The 18,553-nt window shown below is 24.9% G+C and overlaps 2 protein-coding genes across 2 annotated transcripts; both read left to right on the top strand.

Moving 5' to 3' along the window:
* The first annotated feature begins 400 nt into the window (after positions 1 to 400).
* Positions 401 to 7,163, top strand: LOC131172038 (uncharacterized). Its single transcript, XM_058132981.1, has 11 exons — positions 401 to 575; positions 2,288 to 2,356; positions 2,495 to 2,575; positions 2,671 to 2,751; positions 2,889 to 2,969; positions 3,060 to 3,140; positions 3,234 to 3,314; positions 5,036 to 5,116; positions 5,241 to 5,321; positions 6,160 to 6,244; positions 7,088 to 7,163. Exons 1-11 carry the CDS (start codon positions 401 to 403, stop codon positions 7,161 to 7,163), a joined length of 972 nt encoding a protein of 323 aa, XP_057988964.1.
* A 6,124-nt stretch (positions 7,164 to 13,287) lies between these two features.
* LOC131172059 (ankyrin repeat-containing protein At5g02620-like) lies at positions 13,288 to 17,733 on the top strand. Its single transcript, XM_058133000.1, has 4 exons — positions 13,288 to 13,557; positions 15,469 to 15,986; positions 16,625 to 17,220; positions 17,304 to 17,733. Exons 1-4 carry the CDS (start codon positions 13,392 to 13,394, stop codon positions 17,407 to 17,409), a joined length of 1,386 nt encoding a protein of 461 aa, XP_057988983.1. The 5' UTR covers positions 13,288 to 13,391; the 3' UTR covers positions 17,410 to 17,733.
* Positions 17,734 to 18,553: the final 820 nt, after the last annotated feature.

Raw genomic sequence — 18,553 nt, 5'->3', positions numbered from 1 at the left:
TTTCTTAATAATATTATCATAAAAATTTGATAATATATAAAAATGTGTAATAGTGTTTTCTATAATACTTTGATTTCAATTCAATTATTTTCTATTTTATGTAATGATTAGATTTAACAATTAATTGTTATTAATAAAATAAAATTTACTTTACAGATTATGAATTCACTACAGAAAGTCCCACATTTGATTATTACTTTTAATATCAAGTATTTAATAATATTTAAATTAATGTTATTAACTTTAATATTTAATATAAGTAAAATTTTTAAATTTTTATTAAAAAAATAAAGAGAAATAATTCATTATCAATTTCTCAAAATTTTAAGAAAAACTTGATAATTAATTATGATTTCGATATTAGTAATTATGAATTTGGTTTTATTGACTTTATTTCAGGATGACAGATCAACTAAGGGAGAAAGTGAACTCTGTATCGCCGGAGACAGTGAACTCTGTATCGCGGGAGACAGTGAACTCTGTATCGCAGGAGATAGTGAACTCTGTATCGCGGGAGACAGTGAACTCTGTATCGCGCCAAGAGAAAGTCGAATACAACACTCAATCATTAATCGGTCAGTTTCTCATTATTAAAAAAAAAAAAGACAGTTAAAGATTTTGATATTAGTAATTATGAATTTGGTATTTAATTTTTTTTAATAATATTATTATAAATATTTAAAAATAAATTTAAATTTTTTTATTTTTTTATTTTTATTTAATTTAAATTAAGTTAATTTCAAAAAAATTTAGTTATATATATATTAGTATTTGATTTAAACTGAAATAATAGAACGAATTAAAATAAAGGTAGCTCAAATTTATGAACAAAAATTTTTTGAAGGATAGAATTTTAATTATAGGTTTAAAAAATAATTAGTGAAAAATCTTTTAATATACAAGATGATATGAAATAATGTAAAAGTATTAAGTAAAAAATTATTATTAAAGATTTTGTATCTCTAAAATGAAAAATATAATTTACTAACATACCAGATAAATTAATTTTAATAGTTATATAAAAGTAAAGTTGAACATATTATCACATGAATTTAATATTTTAAAAGGGGCTCTTAATATATCAAATTTTTAATTTTTAATTGCAATAATAGGTTAAATAAAAATTAAATTTTAATATCAAGTATTTAATAATACTTAAATTATTACAGAAACACCCACATTTGATTATTACTTTTAATATCAAGTATTTAATAATACTTAAATTAATATTATTAACTTTAATATTTAATATAATTAAAATTTTAAATTTTTATTAAAAAAAATAAGGAGAAATCATTCATTATCAATTTCTCAATATTTTAAGAAAAACTTGATAGTTAACTATGATTTCGATATTAGTAATTATGAATTTGGTTTTATTGACTTTATTTCAGAGCTGATGGAGCAACTATGGAAGAAATTCAAATCCTTATTGGGCAAAGAGAATGTTAAAAATCGCACTCAACTATTAATTGGTCAGTTTCTCATTATTAAAAAAGAAAAAAATAATACAGTTAAAGATTTTGATATTAGTAATTATAAATTTGGTATTTAATTTTTTTTAATAATATTATTATAAATATTTAAAAATAAATTTAAATTTTTTATTTTTTCCTTTTTATTAAGTGAATATATATATATATATATATATATATATATATATATATATATATATATATATAATATTTGATTTAAACTGAAATAATAGAACGAATTAAAATAAAGGTAGCTCAAATTTATGAACGAAAATTTTTAGAAGGATAGAATTTTAATTATAGGTTTAAAAAATAATTAGTGAAAAATCTTTTAATATACAAGATGATATGAAATAATGTAAAAGTATTAAGTAAGAAATTATTATTAAAGATTTTGTATCTCTAAAATGAAAAATATAATTTACGAACATACCAGATAAATTAATTTTAATAGTTATATAAAAGTAAAGTTGAACATATTATCACATGAATTTAATATTTTAAAAGGGGCTCTTAATATATCAAATTTTTAATTTTTAATTGCAATAATAGGTCAAATAAAAATTAAATTTTAATATCAAGTATTTAATAATACTTAAATTATTACATAAACACCCACATTTGATTATTACTTTTAATATCAAGTATTTAATAATACTTAAATTAATGTTATTAACTTTAATATTTAATATAATTAAAAATTTAAATTTTTATTAAAAAAATAAAGAGAAATAATTCATTATTAATTTCTCAATATTTTAAGAAAAACTTGATAATTAATTATGAATTTAATTTTATTGACTTTATTTCAGAGCCGACGGAGGAAACAAGGGAGGAATTGCGCCAAGAGAGTGTCAAAGATGATGCTCAATCATTAATTGGTCAATTTCTTATTATTAAAATATATATATATATATATATATATATATATATATATATATATATATATATATATATATATATAGTTAAAGATTTTGATGTTAGTAATTATGAATTTGGTTTTATTGAATTTATTTCAGAGCTGACGGAGCAACTAATGGAGAAATTGGACTCCTTATCGCGCCAAGAGAGTGTCAAAGATGACGCTCAATCATTAATTGGTCAATTTCTTATTATTAAAAATATATATATATATATATAGTTAAAGATTTTGATATTAGTAATTATGAATTTGGTTTTATTGAATTTATTTCAGAGCTGAAGGAGCAACTAATGGAGAAATTGGACTCCTTATCGCGCCAAGAGAATGTCAAAGATGACGCTCAATCAGTAATCGGTCAGTTTCTTATTATTAAAAAAAAAAAAAAAAAAATATATATATATATATATATATATATATATATATATATATATATATATATATAGATTTTGATATTAGTAATTATGTATTTGGTTTTATTGACTTTATTTCAGAGCTGACGGAGCAACTAAGGGAGAAATTGGACTCCTTATCGCACCAAGAGAATGTCAAAGATGACGCTCAATCATTAATTGGTCAGTTTCTCATTATTAAAATATATATATATATAGTTAAAGATTTTAATATTAGTAATTATGAATTTGGTTTTATTGACTTTATTTCAGAGCTGACGGAGCAACTAAGGAAGAAATTGGACTCCTTATCGCGCCAAGAGAATGTCAAAGATGACGCTCAATCATTAATTGGTCAGTTTCTCATTATTAATAAATATATATATATATATATAGTTAAAGATGATATTAGTAATTATGAATTTGGTTTTATTGACTTTATTTCAGAGCTGACGGAGCAACTAAGGGAGGAATTGAACTCCTTATCACGCCAAGAGAATGTCAAAGATGACGCTCAATTATTAATTGGTCAGTTTCTCATTATTAAAAAAAAATAATACAGTTGAAGATTTTGATATTAGTAATTATGAATTTGGTATTTAATTTTTTTAATAATATTATTATAAATATTTAAAAATAAATTTAAATTTTTTATTTTTATTTAATTTAAATTAAGTGAATTTCAAAAAAAAAAAAAAAAAAAAAAAAATATATATATATATATATTAGTATTTGATTTAAACTGAAATAATAGAACGAATTAAAATAAAGGTAGCTCAAATTTATGAACAAAAATTTTTAGAAGGATAGAATTTTAATTATAGGTTTAAAAAATAATTAGTGAAAAATCTTTTAATATACATGATGATATGAAATAATGTAAAAGTATTAAGTAAAAAATTATTATTAAAGATTTTGTATCTCTAAAATGAAAAATATAATTTACTAACATACCAGATAAATTAATTTTAATAGTTATATAAAAGTAGAGTTGAACATATTGTCACATGAATTTAATATTTTAAAAGGGGCTCTTAATATATCAAATTTTTAGTTTTTAATTGTAATAATAGGTCAAATAAAAATTAAATTTTAATATCAAGTATTTAGTAATACTTAAATTACTATAGAAACGCCCATATTTGATTATTACTTTTAATATCAAGTATTTAATAATACTTAAATTAATTTTATTAACTTTAATATTTAATAAAGTTAAAATTTTAAATTTTTATTAAAAAAAATAAAGAGGAATCATTCATTATCAATTTTTTAATATTTAAAAAAAAATTTGATAATTAATTAAAGATTTTGATATTAGTAATTATGAATTTGATTTTATTGACTTTATTTCAGGGCTGAAGGAGCAACTATGGAAGAAATTCAAATCCTTATTAGGCAAAGAGAATGTTAAAAATCGCACTCAACTATTAATTGGTCAGTTTCTCATTATTAAAAAAGAAAAAAATAATACAGTTAAAGATTTTGATATTAGTAATTATAAATTTGGTATTTAATTTTTTTTAATAATATTATTATAAATATTTAAAAATAAATTTAAATTTTTTATTTTTTCTTTTTTATTAAGTGAATTTATATATATATATATATATATATATATATATATATATATATATATATATAATATTTGATTTAAACTGAAATAATAGAACGAATTAAAATAAAGGTAGCTCAAATTTATGAACGAAAATTTTTAGAAGGATAGAATTTTAATTATAGGTTTAAAAAATAATTAGTGAAAAATCTTTTAATATACAAGATGATATGAAATAATGTAAAAGTATTAAGTAAGAAATTATTATTAAAGATTTTGTATCTCTAAAATGAAAAATATAATTTACGAACATACCAGATAAATTAATTTTAATAATTATATAAAAGTAAAGTTGAACATATTATCACATGAATTTAATATTTTAAAAGGGGCTCTTAATATATCAAATTTTTAATTTTTAATTGCAATAATAGGTCAAATAAAAATTAAATTTTAATATCAAGTATTTAATAATACTTAAATTACTACAGAAACACCCACATTTGATTATTACTTTTAATATCAAGTATTTAATAATACTTAAATTAATGTTATTAACTTTAATATTTAATATAATTAAAATTTTAAATTTTTATTAAAAAAATAAAGAGAAATAATTTATTATCAATTTCTCAATATTTTAAGAAAAACTTGATAATTAATTATGAATTTGATTTTATTGACTTTATTTCAGAGCTGACGGAGGAAACAAGGGAGGAATTGGACTCCTTATCGCGCCAAGAGAATGTCAAAGATGACGCTCAATTACTAATTAGTCAGTTTCTCATTATTAATAAATATATATATATATATATATATATATATATATATATATATATATATAGTTAAAGATTTTGATATTAGTAATTATGAATTTGGTTTTATTGACTTTATTTCAGGGCTAACGGAGGAACTAAGGAAGGAATTGAACTCCTTATCACGCCAAGAGAATGTCAAAGATGACGCTCAATTATTAATTGGTCAGTTTCTCATTATTAAAAAAAATAATACAGTTGAAGATTTTGATATTAGTAATTATGAATTTGGTATTTAATTTTTTTAATAATATTATTATAAATATTTAAAAATAAATTTAAATTTTTTATTTTTATTTAATTTAAATTAAGTGAATTTCAAAAAAAAAAATATATATATATATATATATATATATATATATATATATATATATATTAGTATTTGATTTAAACTGAAATAATAGAACGAATTAAAATAAAGGTAGCTCAAATTTATGAACAAAAATTTTTAGAAGGATAGAATTTTAATTATAGGTTTAAAAAATAATTAGTGAAAAATCTTTTAATATACATGATGATATGAAATAATGTAAAAGTATTAAGTAAAAAATTATTATTAAAGATTTTGTATCTCTAAAATGAAAAATATAATTTACTAACATACCAGATAAATTAATTTTAATAGTTATATAAAAGTAAAGTTGAACATATTATCACATGAATTTAATATTTTAAAAGGGGCTCTTAATATATCAAATTTTTAATTTTTAATTGCAATAATAGGTCAAATAAAAATTAAATTTTAATATCAAGTATTTAATAATACTTAAATTACTACAGAAACACCCATATTTGATTATTACTTTTAGTCAAGTATTTAATAATACTTAAATTAATGTTATTAACTTTAATATTTAATATAATCAAAATTTTAAATTTTTATTAAAAAAAATAAAGAGAAATAATTCATTATCAATTTCTCAATATTTTAAGAAAAACTTGATAATTAATTATGATTTTGATATTAGTAATTATGAATTTGGTTTTATTGACTTTATTTCAGGGCTGATGGAGCAACTAAAGAAGAAATTGAACTCCTTATCGCGCAAAGAGGACGTCAAAGATGACGCTCCATCATTAATTGGTCAGTTTCTCATTATTAAAAAAAAATAATACAGTTAAAGATTTTGATATTAGTAATTATGAATTTGGTATTTAATTTTTTTTTAATAATATTATTATAAATATTTAAAAATAAATTTAAATTTTTTATTTTTATTTAATTTAAATTAAGTGAATTTCAAAAAAATTTATATATATATATATATATATATATATATATATATATATATATATATATATTAGTATTTGATTTAAACTGAAATAATAGAACGAATTAAAATAAAGGTAGCTCAAATTTATGAACAAAAATTTTTAGAAGGATAGAATTTTAATTATAGGTTTAAAAAATAATTAGTGAAAAATCTTTTAATATACAAGATGATATGAAATAATGTAAAAGTATTAAGTAAAAAATTATTATTAAAGATTTTGTATCTCTAAAATGAAAAATATAATTTACTAACATACCAGATAAATTAATTTTAATAGTTATATAAAAGTAGAGTTGAACATATTATCACATGAATTTAATATTTTAAAAGGGGCTCTTAATATATCAAATTTTTAATTTTTAATTGTAATAATAGGTCAAATAAAAATTAAATTTTAATATCAAGTATTTAGTAATACTTAAATTACTATAGAAACGCCCATATTTGATTATTACTTTTAATATCAAGTATTTAATAATACTTAAATTAATTTTATTAACTTTAATATTTAATAAAGTTAAAAGTTTAAATTTTTATTAAAAAAAATAAAGAGGAATCATTCATTATCAATTTTTTAATATTTTAAAAAAAATTTGATAATTAATTAAGATTTTGATATTAGTAATTATGAATTTGATTTTATTGACTTTATTTCAGGGCTAAGGAAGATGCTAGTGGGCATAACGAAGATGCTAGTGGGCATGACCTTGTTGACAATGTGCGCAAAAAATGACAAAGATGATGTTGAATCACAAATGGGTCAGTTTCTCATTATTAATATATATATATATAATAATACAATTAAGGATTTTGATATTGGTAATTATAAATTTGGTATTTAAATTTTTTTTAATAATATTATTATAAATATTTAAAAATAAATTTAATTTTTTTATTTTTTTCTATGTATTGACAAAAAATTTTAGTTATATATATATATATATATATATATATATATATATATATATATATATTAGTGTTTGATTTAAACTGACATAATAGAACGAATTAAAATAAAGATAGCTAAAATTTTATGAACAAAAAAATTAGAAGGATAGAATTTTAATTATTGGTTAAAAAATAATTAGTGAAAAATCTTTTAATATACATGATGATATGAAATAATATAAAAGTATTAAGTAAAAAAAAAAATATTAAAGATTTTGTATCTCTAAAATGAAAAATATAATTTACTAACATACCAGATAAATTAATTTTAATAGTTATATAAAAGTAAAGTTGAACATATTATTACATGAATTTAATATTTTAAAAGCGGCTCTTAATAGATCAAATTTTTAGTTTTTAATTACATTAATAGTTCTAATAAAAATTAAATTTATAACTAAAAATTAAAGCAAAATAAAACTTCAAACTCAATTAAGATAAAATTATTAAGTTAAGAATTATCTAGTACTAATAAATAAATTCATAATTAAAAAAGATAAGTTAAAATAAAATTTCAAACTTAGTTAAGATAAAATTATTATGTTAAGTACAATCTAATATCAATAAAAAAATTTATAATTAGAAAAAAAAGTTAAAAAAGAAATTTAAAAAAATTGTCAATTAGTGGTAGATATAAATTTCAAATTTTGATTAATAGTTTTGGCTTATTACTTATTAATTGCACATTTTTTTTTACATTAACACATATTTCCTTTTTTATTTAAAAAAAACTAGAATTTAGAAATTAACATGTGATTTGTATATATTCAAATATATATATATATATATATATATATATATATATATATATATTCAAGCGTTAAGAATTGTCAAGCATTCATATTTTTATTTTTGACGAAGTGTTTGTGTTTGATGTTATCTTAACACGTATTTTTTTTTTTTGTATTTGTATATATTTAAAAAATATCATAATTTAAAAATTTTTGAAATATGTAATAAATATTATTTTTATTCATATTAATTATATCTTACATGTACTATTTAAAAAAATAAAATACTAATTTATTTTAAAAAATGTATAATTCTTCAATTTTAATGTGTGTGTATATATATATATATATATATATATATATATATATATATATATATATATATATATATATATAAATTGAAATTATATTATCTAGTTTTATTTTATATTTACATTTAAATAATTGTATATTAAAAGATAAAATTATTAAGTTAAGTATTATCTAATTTCAATAAATATATTTATAATTATAAAAAAATAAATTAAAATGAATTTTTTAAAAAAAAGTTATATTTTTTTAATTATATCGTTTTATCAAATAATATAATATAAGTATGAAATTTTGGTCAATGGCTTTTTTAATCTTCAGTATATATATATATATATGTTAAATATTATTTAGTACAATAATTAAATTTATGGAGAAAATAAAATAAAATGAAATTTTTAATATTTTAATATTTGTAAAATTTAAATATCTTTTATTTTTTTAAATAAAATTGTTATTAAAATATGCCATGTGTCAATTAATTGTGCATCAAAATGTCTAAGTTTTTGTGAATCATTATTTTAGTCTTTATATAGACGTGTAATGGAGTTTTCTATGATTATTATGATTTTAACTCAATTTATATCTATTTTACATGATGATTAGATTTTAAATAATAGTTATTAATAAAATTAGATTTTGACACAGCGTGAAGCTCAAATAAAAATACACTCTATGTGCAAGAGTGAAAAATAAAGAAAATTATCCATCATATTTATATTGACAACCATCTATTTTTTTCAAATTACATGTAAATAAGGGTATTTGTAGTGTTTTTAGACTGCTAAACCTAATAGGAATATGAAACTAAATAAGAAGTTCTAAATAAAATAGGAAAAAATCCAAATTATAGATAAAGTAGGAAAACATTAATAAGTACTAAATAGAATAGAAAACTTTTTAATTCATTATAATCAAATTTCTACGGCTGGTAGAAGTTTCCACAAGATGTCCTGGGTGAATTAAGACTGCTAGAAATTAAAATTAATTAAAAAAAAAATGTTTTTTGCCCTATTGTCTAGAAAAATCTCACAGTTGGGCGTGGGATTTGCTGCCCAAAAATACTAAAAAATTCCTTATTTTCTCCCTTTTTACATTAGCATGATTGTTGTTTGACTTGCTTCTTCACCAAAAAAATGCTTCGCATCATACTCTCCCACTTGAAAAAAAAAAAAAACTCGTCCTTGAGTGCAATGATCTAAAAACACAGCCATAACAACTCTAACACCATTCTTCTCCACTTGGAATAAATCCTCCCTTGAAATTTAAAGTGAAAGAGAAAGAGAATCTTCATTGGAGATGTGCACCATATAACTTTCAAGCATGGAATCAATAAGATTGACACGAACAAAGTGAAATTGAGGATATTCATGTTTTGAGTTTCTTTGATCTCCATTATTGTATCATGGATTGTTTTTCCTCAAGTACCATTGAAATTTCCATAGCATGATCTTCATTATTCCCCAAAACACATTCTTCAAGGTCTTCATTTTCAACCATAGCAAAAGAAAATTCAATTAAAGTTTCAGGTTCCAATTCTTCAAATTTAGGCTCATCCAGTTTAAGTTGCATTGTTGAATTTTGAATCTCTTTTTATTCTTCACTTTCTTGTTTCACAACCAAGAAAAGCTTTGGTTGGACCTCCTCTTGACAAAATTTTTGTTAGAATAAAATTTGCTCATAATCTAGAGGCAAAAATTCTTGTTCCAACAAATACTTTATTATAAACCATGTACATACTAGCCCTTTCCCTTCTTGCTTCCTTTTAGATTGTAACCATTCCCACCAAGCAAAAGTACCACCTTTCAACTGACAAGCCGCCAATTGGGCTCGTTGTTCAGGTGCTATATCCACATGATTGAAGAATCTATCCACATTTGCAATGCAATCTAAAAATTCCTCGATATTGAGATTCCCATAGAAATTAGAAATATCAAGATAACCCACGCTTTTTCTCCTGTCACCACCATACCATTCATGCCTATTGAACTTGATTGGTTTATAGTCATCTTCCTCCTCTGAATCATTATGGTAGACATATTGCCTACATGTAGAAATTGGTCAGTATATAGGGTCACCACGAGCTACACTATCTCTTGTGTAACCCCCCTTACCCGTCTACTGTATAGCCGAGCAAGAAGTGCCACATTTAGTGCCGGAGTACCCTATCTTGTTTTATCATATCTACTACAAACTTTTAATATCATTTAACGGTAGTAATCCATGTGTAGAATTTTTGTTTTTTATATCTTATTTTTGTGGAGACCCGAACAGAGCCTCCCCTATTTTATTAGCATATGGTGGGTTTCCACTAATCACCTGTTAACATGTCCATATTCATTTCACACATTTCCATATTATATTCTCTTTTATCATATCATTCACAACTATTTATGAGATCTCAAAAATATCATCTATTGCATTCATATAGAAATTCATAGATAATAAATTACAAGTTTACATTACAATCTCAAAATGGAATACATCATGTGCTTATGTACAATGAAAAAAAAGTACAAAATCTAGACATACATGGGCCCTACCAAAAAGAAATACAACTGTAAAGGTGACTAGTAAACATTGGCAGATCTGATCGGTCTCTGTGTGAGCACTACTGCTGTGGCTGCTGGGACTGATCTCCAGTACCTACGCGATGGAAAATCAACGCGCTAAGCATAACACTTAGTGGTGCATAATTTATAATAACATGTACTAAACAATTTAAATAATAATGGCAAATTCATAATTTCTGTGTCTTTTATATTTTTACTGCACTTTGGGAACAATTTAAATTATCAGGATCTTTTCTGTTTACTTATTGTATATTCAATCTTAATTAATCATTATCAATGCTCAAGAAACCTATAACAGACTATAAGAGCTGGATACATGGGAGTATATGAGTTAGACAATCATATGTCTAGCCTGTATACATCTATCAGGTACGAGGCCAGCTGTCGAGCACGAGACCCGCTGTCAGGCTTGTAAAGCCAGAAATAAAGTAGGCACAATGGCCAGTAAGTAGGCATATAGCCTGTAGAACAATCATACCAGATATATATTATCAGTTCATGATTTTCTCGGTAGGCAGTACTGCTATCTGTAGTCCCTAATTAGTATACGAATTTATCCAAACTAAATAAATAAGTCTAGGTATACTATGAGCAATCAAGCATGATTTTAATTATTTTAGTACTATTCACTGTCACTATTTTCTGGTACTGTTCAGTGGTGCCATTAATTTCATATTAATAGGACATTAGTCCCAATTTACATATTCATATCATTTTTAATATTTAATTAGCCTTATGAGTATTTTAATTACCATGTATAGCATTCTTCCCATGAACCCTTCTTTAGGTTCATTTTGATGTATTATCTTTATCTACGAATTTGGCTAGGTTAGGATATCTATTTGATCACACTTCCTTCATAACAATTGCTCCTCTATATTTAACTTGAATTTCAGTTTTTTAATCACTCAATTTAGGATTATAAAACTCAAGTTATGGTCAAAATACCATAACTGGTCTATTTGCCTCTAAGCTATCCAGAATTGGCAATTCCTGGTTAATAAATTTTGACTAGTCATTTGATCATCTTATGGTCATTTTTAGACTTAGGTTCCTTCATAAGATTTGTTCCTCTATGTCTTAGGGACTCTCAGGTATAATTTCATAATTTTTCAAGCTTGGTATAGCGAGTTATGGTCAATATATTGACCTGGACTCTTAATCCTATAAAAGCAATAGTCAAACTTCAGGGCAGTATGTTTGACCCTCTTTTTAGGGTCTTTACACTTAGAATTTGGCAAAAGTGTCTAAATCAATGTTGTAGCCTAAGTATCATGTTTCCAGATCATATTGGCACATCTCAAATAGAATTTCCTAGCGGGAGTTATGACCAAATGAACACAACGGGTATCAAATAGCATTCTGGGTTCAACTTAACATTTTTCAGATTTCAATTCCTAACTTTGGCTAATATTTTCCCCAGGATGCAATGGGTTTTGGAGCTTGGTCAAAATATAAAAATTGTTGAGCTATGTCTTATAAAACTTTTGGCACTGGTTTCACTCAATTTGCAACTTTTGAGCCAAGTTATAGCATTTTTGCCAAAACTGCTCAAGCATACCAAAGGAACAGTATTTTGGTCAATTTCTGGATTGGCAGTTTTAGTGACCCAACTTGTGCTAACAATTTGACTTAGTTAAAGGCAAAACTGGATCAAGTGGTTTCATGAAAAGTGTAGCCCTATGTCTAAGCTTTCCATTGATGTAAATTTTAGGTCATTTGGACCAATATAGAGAGAGTTATGACCAAATGAACACATACTGTTCATTTGGTCATTTTCTGGGTTTCAGTGTTTGGTTAGCCGAGTTTGGGTAGAGAATTGGTCATGATTTTGACAAAATTTGGGCATGATGTCTACATGAAAAATGGAATATTTTGAGTCTAATTTTACCTCCAATTAGCCTCGTACCAATTGGAGTCATACATTTTCAGTTATGGTTCAATAAATGGACTGGACTCATTAAGTCCCAACCTGCAGAAAATCAAACACTCCCAATATCTCAATTCCTCTAACTTCTTTACTTCAATTTGTATGCAATACACTTCTATAAGCAACAATCTCAACAATTCCAATTGCAAGATATAATACAAAAGTACCAAAGTTAGGTCAAACCCTACCTCACAAATTTCAATCTCATGAAATTTAGATGCAAACCAATTCCAATATATAATGCCTTGTTAGTTCACTTCCCTAACCTAATTTAAACCAACAAAAACCATCAATTTCATGTCTCCCCTAGGGCTACCAAAAAAACAAAGATTCTTCCCTCAAGGTTTACTTTTTAATTTCATGAAATTTATTCCTAACTAAACATGCCTTTCATGTTTAATGAAGAAGGAAAGATGGATTAGGTCACTAACCTCACTTGAGCTTCCCAAACCTCAATTTTCTTGCTTCTTATGGGTATCTATGGCTTCCTTATGGAGTGGGGAGTATTTTTTGTGAGGGGTACTAAAGGTTTTGATGGGCAGATGAAGGAATATTCAAGCTTGAAGCTTGAAAAAAAAAATGGTGAAGAGAAGACCAAAGTGGGCGGCACAAAGGAGAAAGAAGAGGAAGAAGAAGGTGAGTTGGTGACTTTTGTCATCTTGTGTCTTATATATATTCTATAATTATTATACTTTATTATTTTTAAATTTCATAAGTCTATTTTCTTTCTTTTCTTTTCTTTTTTTTTTCTCTTCTTTCTCTTCTCATTTTCCAAATTCAAATTGATAAATTTAATTTATGTTAATTATTTTATTTTCAAATTTAATTTGACATTTAGGTCAAAATTCACCTCTGGGGTGAAATAACCAAAATGCCCTTCATAGTGCATATTGGGTTATTTTTTTATTATTTTTGTACCGATTAATGCATTCTCTAAAATTTTCCTATATTTTCTTTACATTTATTTCTTCAATTTATGCCTCCTCACTATAGTTTAGGTATAGTTCCAGACATTTTGACTGTCCGAACAGATATTAGTCGTCGGAACAGTAAAATGTACGGACTACCTATGGTGAGGGTGTTACATCTTGGCCTTCTTTTGTCAACCCAATTCTAGTTTGTTTTAGTTCCTAAAGCACCAAGATGATCTATAATTTCTTCAAGGTTTCTCTCAATACGCTCAAATTTAAGATACATCCGTCACTCTAGACATCGCTTCCATCGTTGCATCGTTTTGTCCCTATGGTAAAGAGCTCTAGTTTCTCGATTAGCGTCCTAAGAACCACTATAATCATCACCTCCATCTAGGTAAGCCATCTCAATTGGGGTGATTTCTCTACTTTGATGCCATCTGATGCAGCGTAAAATTCAAATAGAAACACACTCTACGCACAAGAGTAAAAGATAGATAAAATTATCCATAGTATATTTATTGATAACTATTTATCTCTCCAAATTACATGTAAATAAGTGCATTTATAGTGTTTTTACACTCTTAAACCTAATAAGAATATGAAACTTAATAGGAAATTTAGATAAACTAAAATAAAATAGAAAATCCTAAATAAAATAGGAAGAAATCTAAATTCTAGATAAAGTAGGAAAATATTAATATGTACTAAATAGAATAGGAAACTTCCTAATTAATTCTAATTTAATTTCTACAGTTGCTGGAAGTCTTCACAAGATGTCTTAGGTGAATTAGAACTACTGGAGATTAAAATTAATTAAAAAAAAAACATTTTTGCCTTGTTGTCCATAAAATCTCGCAACTAGGTGTGGAAAATCCCACAGCTGGGAGTAAGATTTACTACCAAATTATCAACTTTGCCCAAACTTACTAAAAATTGCTACTTTTCCCATTTTCACACCGGCATGCTTCCATTGTTATCTGACTTACTTCTTTACCTAAAAATGTACAGCATCAGATTTACTTTGTAAATTATAAATTTATTGTAGAAACTCCCACATTTGATTATAACTTTTAATATCAAGTATTTAATAATACTAAGGTTTTTGTTTATTTCATGGAAAATATTTTCTTAGAAAATATTTTTTGCATTTTCTGGTGTTTAGGACATTTAGGAAAATTAGTCAACCAAAAATATTTTCTATTCAGTAGAAAATATTTTTTTGGTAAAAAAAAAATTAAGTCATTTTTAAGGAAAATAACTTTCATTTTTCAAAAGAGGTAGTTATTTTCTGTTTTTTAAACTTTGATAATTATATTAAAATGTGAACACACTTATATATGTGTGTGTATGGAATAAATTCATATCATTAATTTAATATTGCAACCATATAACGGACAATATTTTTATGAATTTTTTTTTTTGAGAAAATCATACACAAGTTATTTCCCGTGAAACAAACAGAGTTTAAAATTAATGTTATTAACTTTAATATTTAATATATGGTGAAAATTTTAAATTTTAAAAAAAATAAAGAGGTATCATTCATTGTTATTATTTTTAAGAAAAACTTGATAATCAATTAAGATTTTGATATTAATAATTATGAATTTTTTTCTTGTTGACTTTCTTCCAGAACTTTTTGTACAAATGATGCTAACTTGTCTCATGAGGTTGACCAAAGAAACAGATGAAAAAGGATGGACTCCACTTCACTATGCTGCGTACACAAGAAAACAGTCAGCGGTCGAGTTCCTATTAGACAATGATATATCTAGCGCCTATATTGCTGATAAAGATTGGAAGAGGACTGCTCTTCACATTGCAGCCTGTCGAGGCTTCCAATGCGGAATGGAAAAAATCATTTCAGTATGTCCAACTTGCTGCGAAATTACTGATATTAGAGGCTGGAATGTTATTCATTATGCAGTGATCAGTCAAAATGATGAAGTACTAAAAGCAGTGCTCCAAAAATCATCATTGATTTATCTTTTAAATGAGAAAGATGTTAAAGGAAATACGCCTGTCCATTTATATCAGGCTTGTCATCCTCGTTTGCCTTCTTTCATACGACATGGAGATACTGATATGTTCAAGCATTGGAAAACATTGCGCAAGCAAATTCAAAATGAAAGAGACTTTCCGTTAAAAAAGGTCAGCCAACTAACATCTTATCATTATATAGATCGATATTACCTTATGGTTCTTCTCAAAGCAAAATATCGTATGCACTAACTCTTTTTTTTTTTTTTTTAAGAATCATTATAATATTGAGAATTTCACAATAGTAATCAATAAAAGAATCAAACCTCAGCTATATACTTTTTATACCCTTGAGGAAGTGTGAGAATAAGACTAGACTGGAACGTTATTAGCAGATATGGCCTGGTGAGGCTAGAAAAATTTATAATTTATTCTTTTCTTTTATTAATATATATATATATATATATATATATATATATATATATTATGGGTTTGAATTCAATAATTTCAATATCACTAAGGTAGAACTTATTAATGAGTGAAGAAATCTTTTAATTAATTCAATTTTAGATATACAATAACTAATTAGTATATTTTTAACATATCTTAGGAGTAAATAATAACTAATCCAAAAAACTTTCTTTCAAGTAAATATTGAATTGAGCAATAAAAAAATGGTACAAATAATTTTAGAAATGGTACAAAAGAGATTATATCTTCTTTTTTTTTTTTTTTATCAAACAAAAGAAATTATATATTATTATTCTTTTTAATTATTGTTCAAAGTAACTAATATTTTAAAAATGCAGAATGAAATTGTAGCGTGGATGAAAGATCTTGGCACTGGACCATTGGGGAAAATTGAAATGCAAAACATAGAAGGGTCAAAGACAAATGAAAATATGATACTTAAATTTGAAAAAGTTAAAGACTCTCATTTGGTAGCTGCAGCACTTATAGCAACAGTAACGTTTGCAGCAATGTTCACCGTACCTGGAGGTTATGTAAGTGATGAAAACAATTTAAAGAAGGGGACTCCTATCTTAAGCGGAAATTCAGCTTTTACAGCATTTATGATATCAGACACTATAGCTATGGTTTTATCCACTTCTTGTGTCTTTATCCACTTTATACTGGTGATGTTAGGATATCTGGAAAGATACTATTGGTTAATAAAATGTGCCTTCAGCTCCCTCTTCTATGCTATGGTAGCAATGGTGATTACATTTGTGACTGGCGCTTATGCAGTTTTAGCACCTCCCTTTGGATATGGCGTTTGTGCCATCGGATTGAGCTTCTTCTGCTTCATATTTTATTCGATCATAAGCGTAACATGGAGTTTATTTCGTTTGGAGGACGATGATGATGAAGAGGTTAATAGCTACAAACAACAAATAAAAACTTTGTAAGTAGTTTGCTATATATTATAAAACTTTTACTTTCATTAATATTTTCATTATTTTAACTATTTTTTATGCACTATTGAAGCTCTTGGCTGACTGGCGGAATTTTTTGGTTGGGTTTCTTGTTCATTGCCCTTCGTTTGGAGCTTCGAGATATGTTTAAAAAATTTAAAAGTTGGTGGAAGGAGTAAGTCAACCGATTCATCAGGTGTTATTAGATGCCAGGAAAAAGAGACACGTACTTGCTATTATCCCATGGGATGTAAATAGCGTCTCCCTTCATATGGATGTGTTTAATTTAACTGACTTTTTACATTTTTACTTTAAAAACATTTAGAAGGAATAAATGTTCATTATTAGGGTAATTTCTTATGACACTAAAGACACATATACTCGTTATTAGCTTAATAGCATATGTGTGGCGTGTTATATCTTTTTATTTTAATTCATGTATATATTTACTAGGATTGGAATTTATATTTACTATAAATAAATAATTTTATAATAGATAACAATAGATTTTTTGAGCCTGCAGAAGCAATTAATGGTAGAAACCCTGATCCTATTCCTTTTGATGTTCAAAAGGAAGCATGGCAAACATTATCAGTGGGTAACCAACTTGGTTTAGTGTTCTCACAACCTGATGATGTTGTGCTTAATTTCTTGGTCAAGTAAATCAATTATGATATGTTGGCTTTCGAGGCTTCAAGGTCCTGGGGTTTTCTTGCTTCTAGGTTGTTTGGGAAGAACCTCCAATCTCACTAGGAAAGGAAGCTTCTCTCTCTTTTCTTTTGGATTTGGACTTTTCTTATAGCGCCTATTCTTCTAGTTCAGCCAGTTCCTTTTAATCGCGTTATTTGTCTTGTTTGGGAAGGTTCTTATTCATTGTTGCTTTTTTGGAGTTTTCTTGAAGTTTTGAGCCAGAGGGATTCTGTGCTTTGGCCTTCCTCTCCTTTCTTGTGTTCTCTTTGTTGCCTTGAAGCTGCTGGTGTTTTGGGTATTTGGTTCTATGAGGATTTCTTCTTTACTTCTCTATTTCTTTTAAATTTCCGTGGGAGCTAGCTGTTGTTTTTGGTTCGGGTATTGTAGCTGCTGCATGTTCTTGTTCTGCAGTGGTTGTTGTGGATTTTGTTGCTCCTGGTTGGGTTAGCTGGTCCCTCCTTAGATGCAACATATTTTTGCTCCGTTTTTTTTACCTTGCCCTTTGCATTTGAACTCCTATTTTGCTGTGTTTTTTGGTCTCTTTTTTTCCACGTTTTTGGTCTTGTTTTCCTATCTGTCTTGGCGCTGCTTGCTCTTTCTTTTCATTTAATAAATTCTTTGCTTATAAAAAAA

The sequence above is a fragment of the Hevea brasiliensis genome, chromosome 13, assembly GCF_030052815.1.
Source record: "Hevea brasiliensis isolate MT/VB/25A 57/8 chromosome 13, ASM3005281v1, whole genome shotgun sequence".
Classification (NCBI taxonomy): Eukaryota; Viridiplantae; Streptophyta; class Magnoliopsida; order Malpighiales; family Euphorbiaceae; genus Hevea; species Hevea brasiliensis.
The sequence above is the reverse complement of the archived record's forward strand: the minus strand, read 5'-3'. Positions and strand labels throughout refer to the sequence as shown.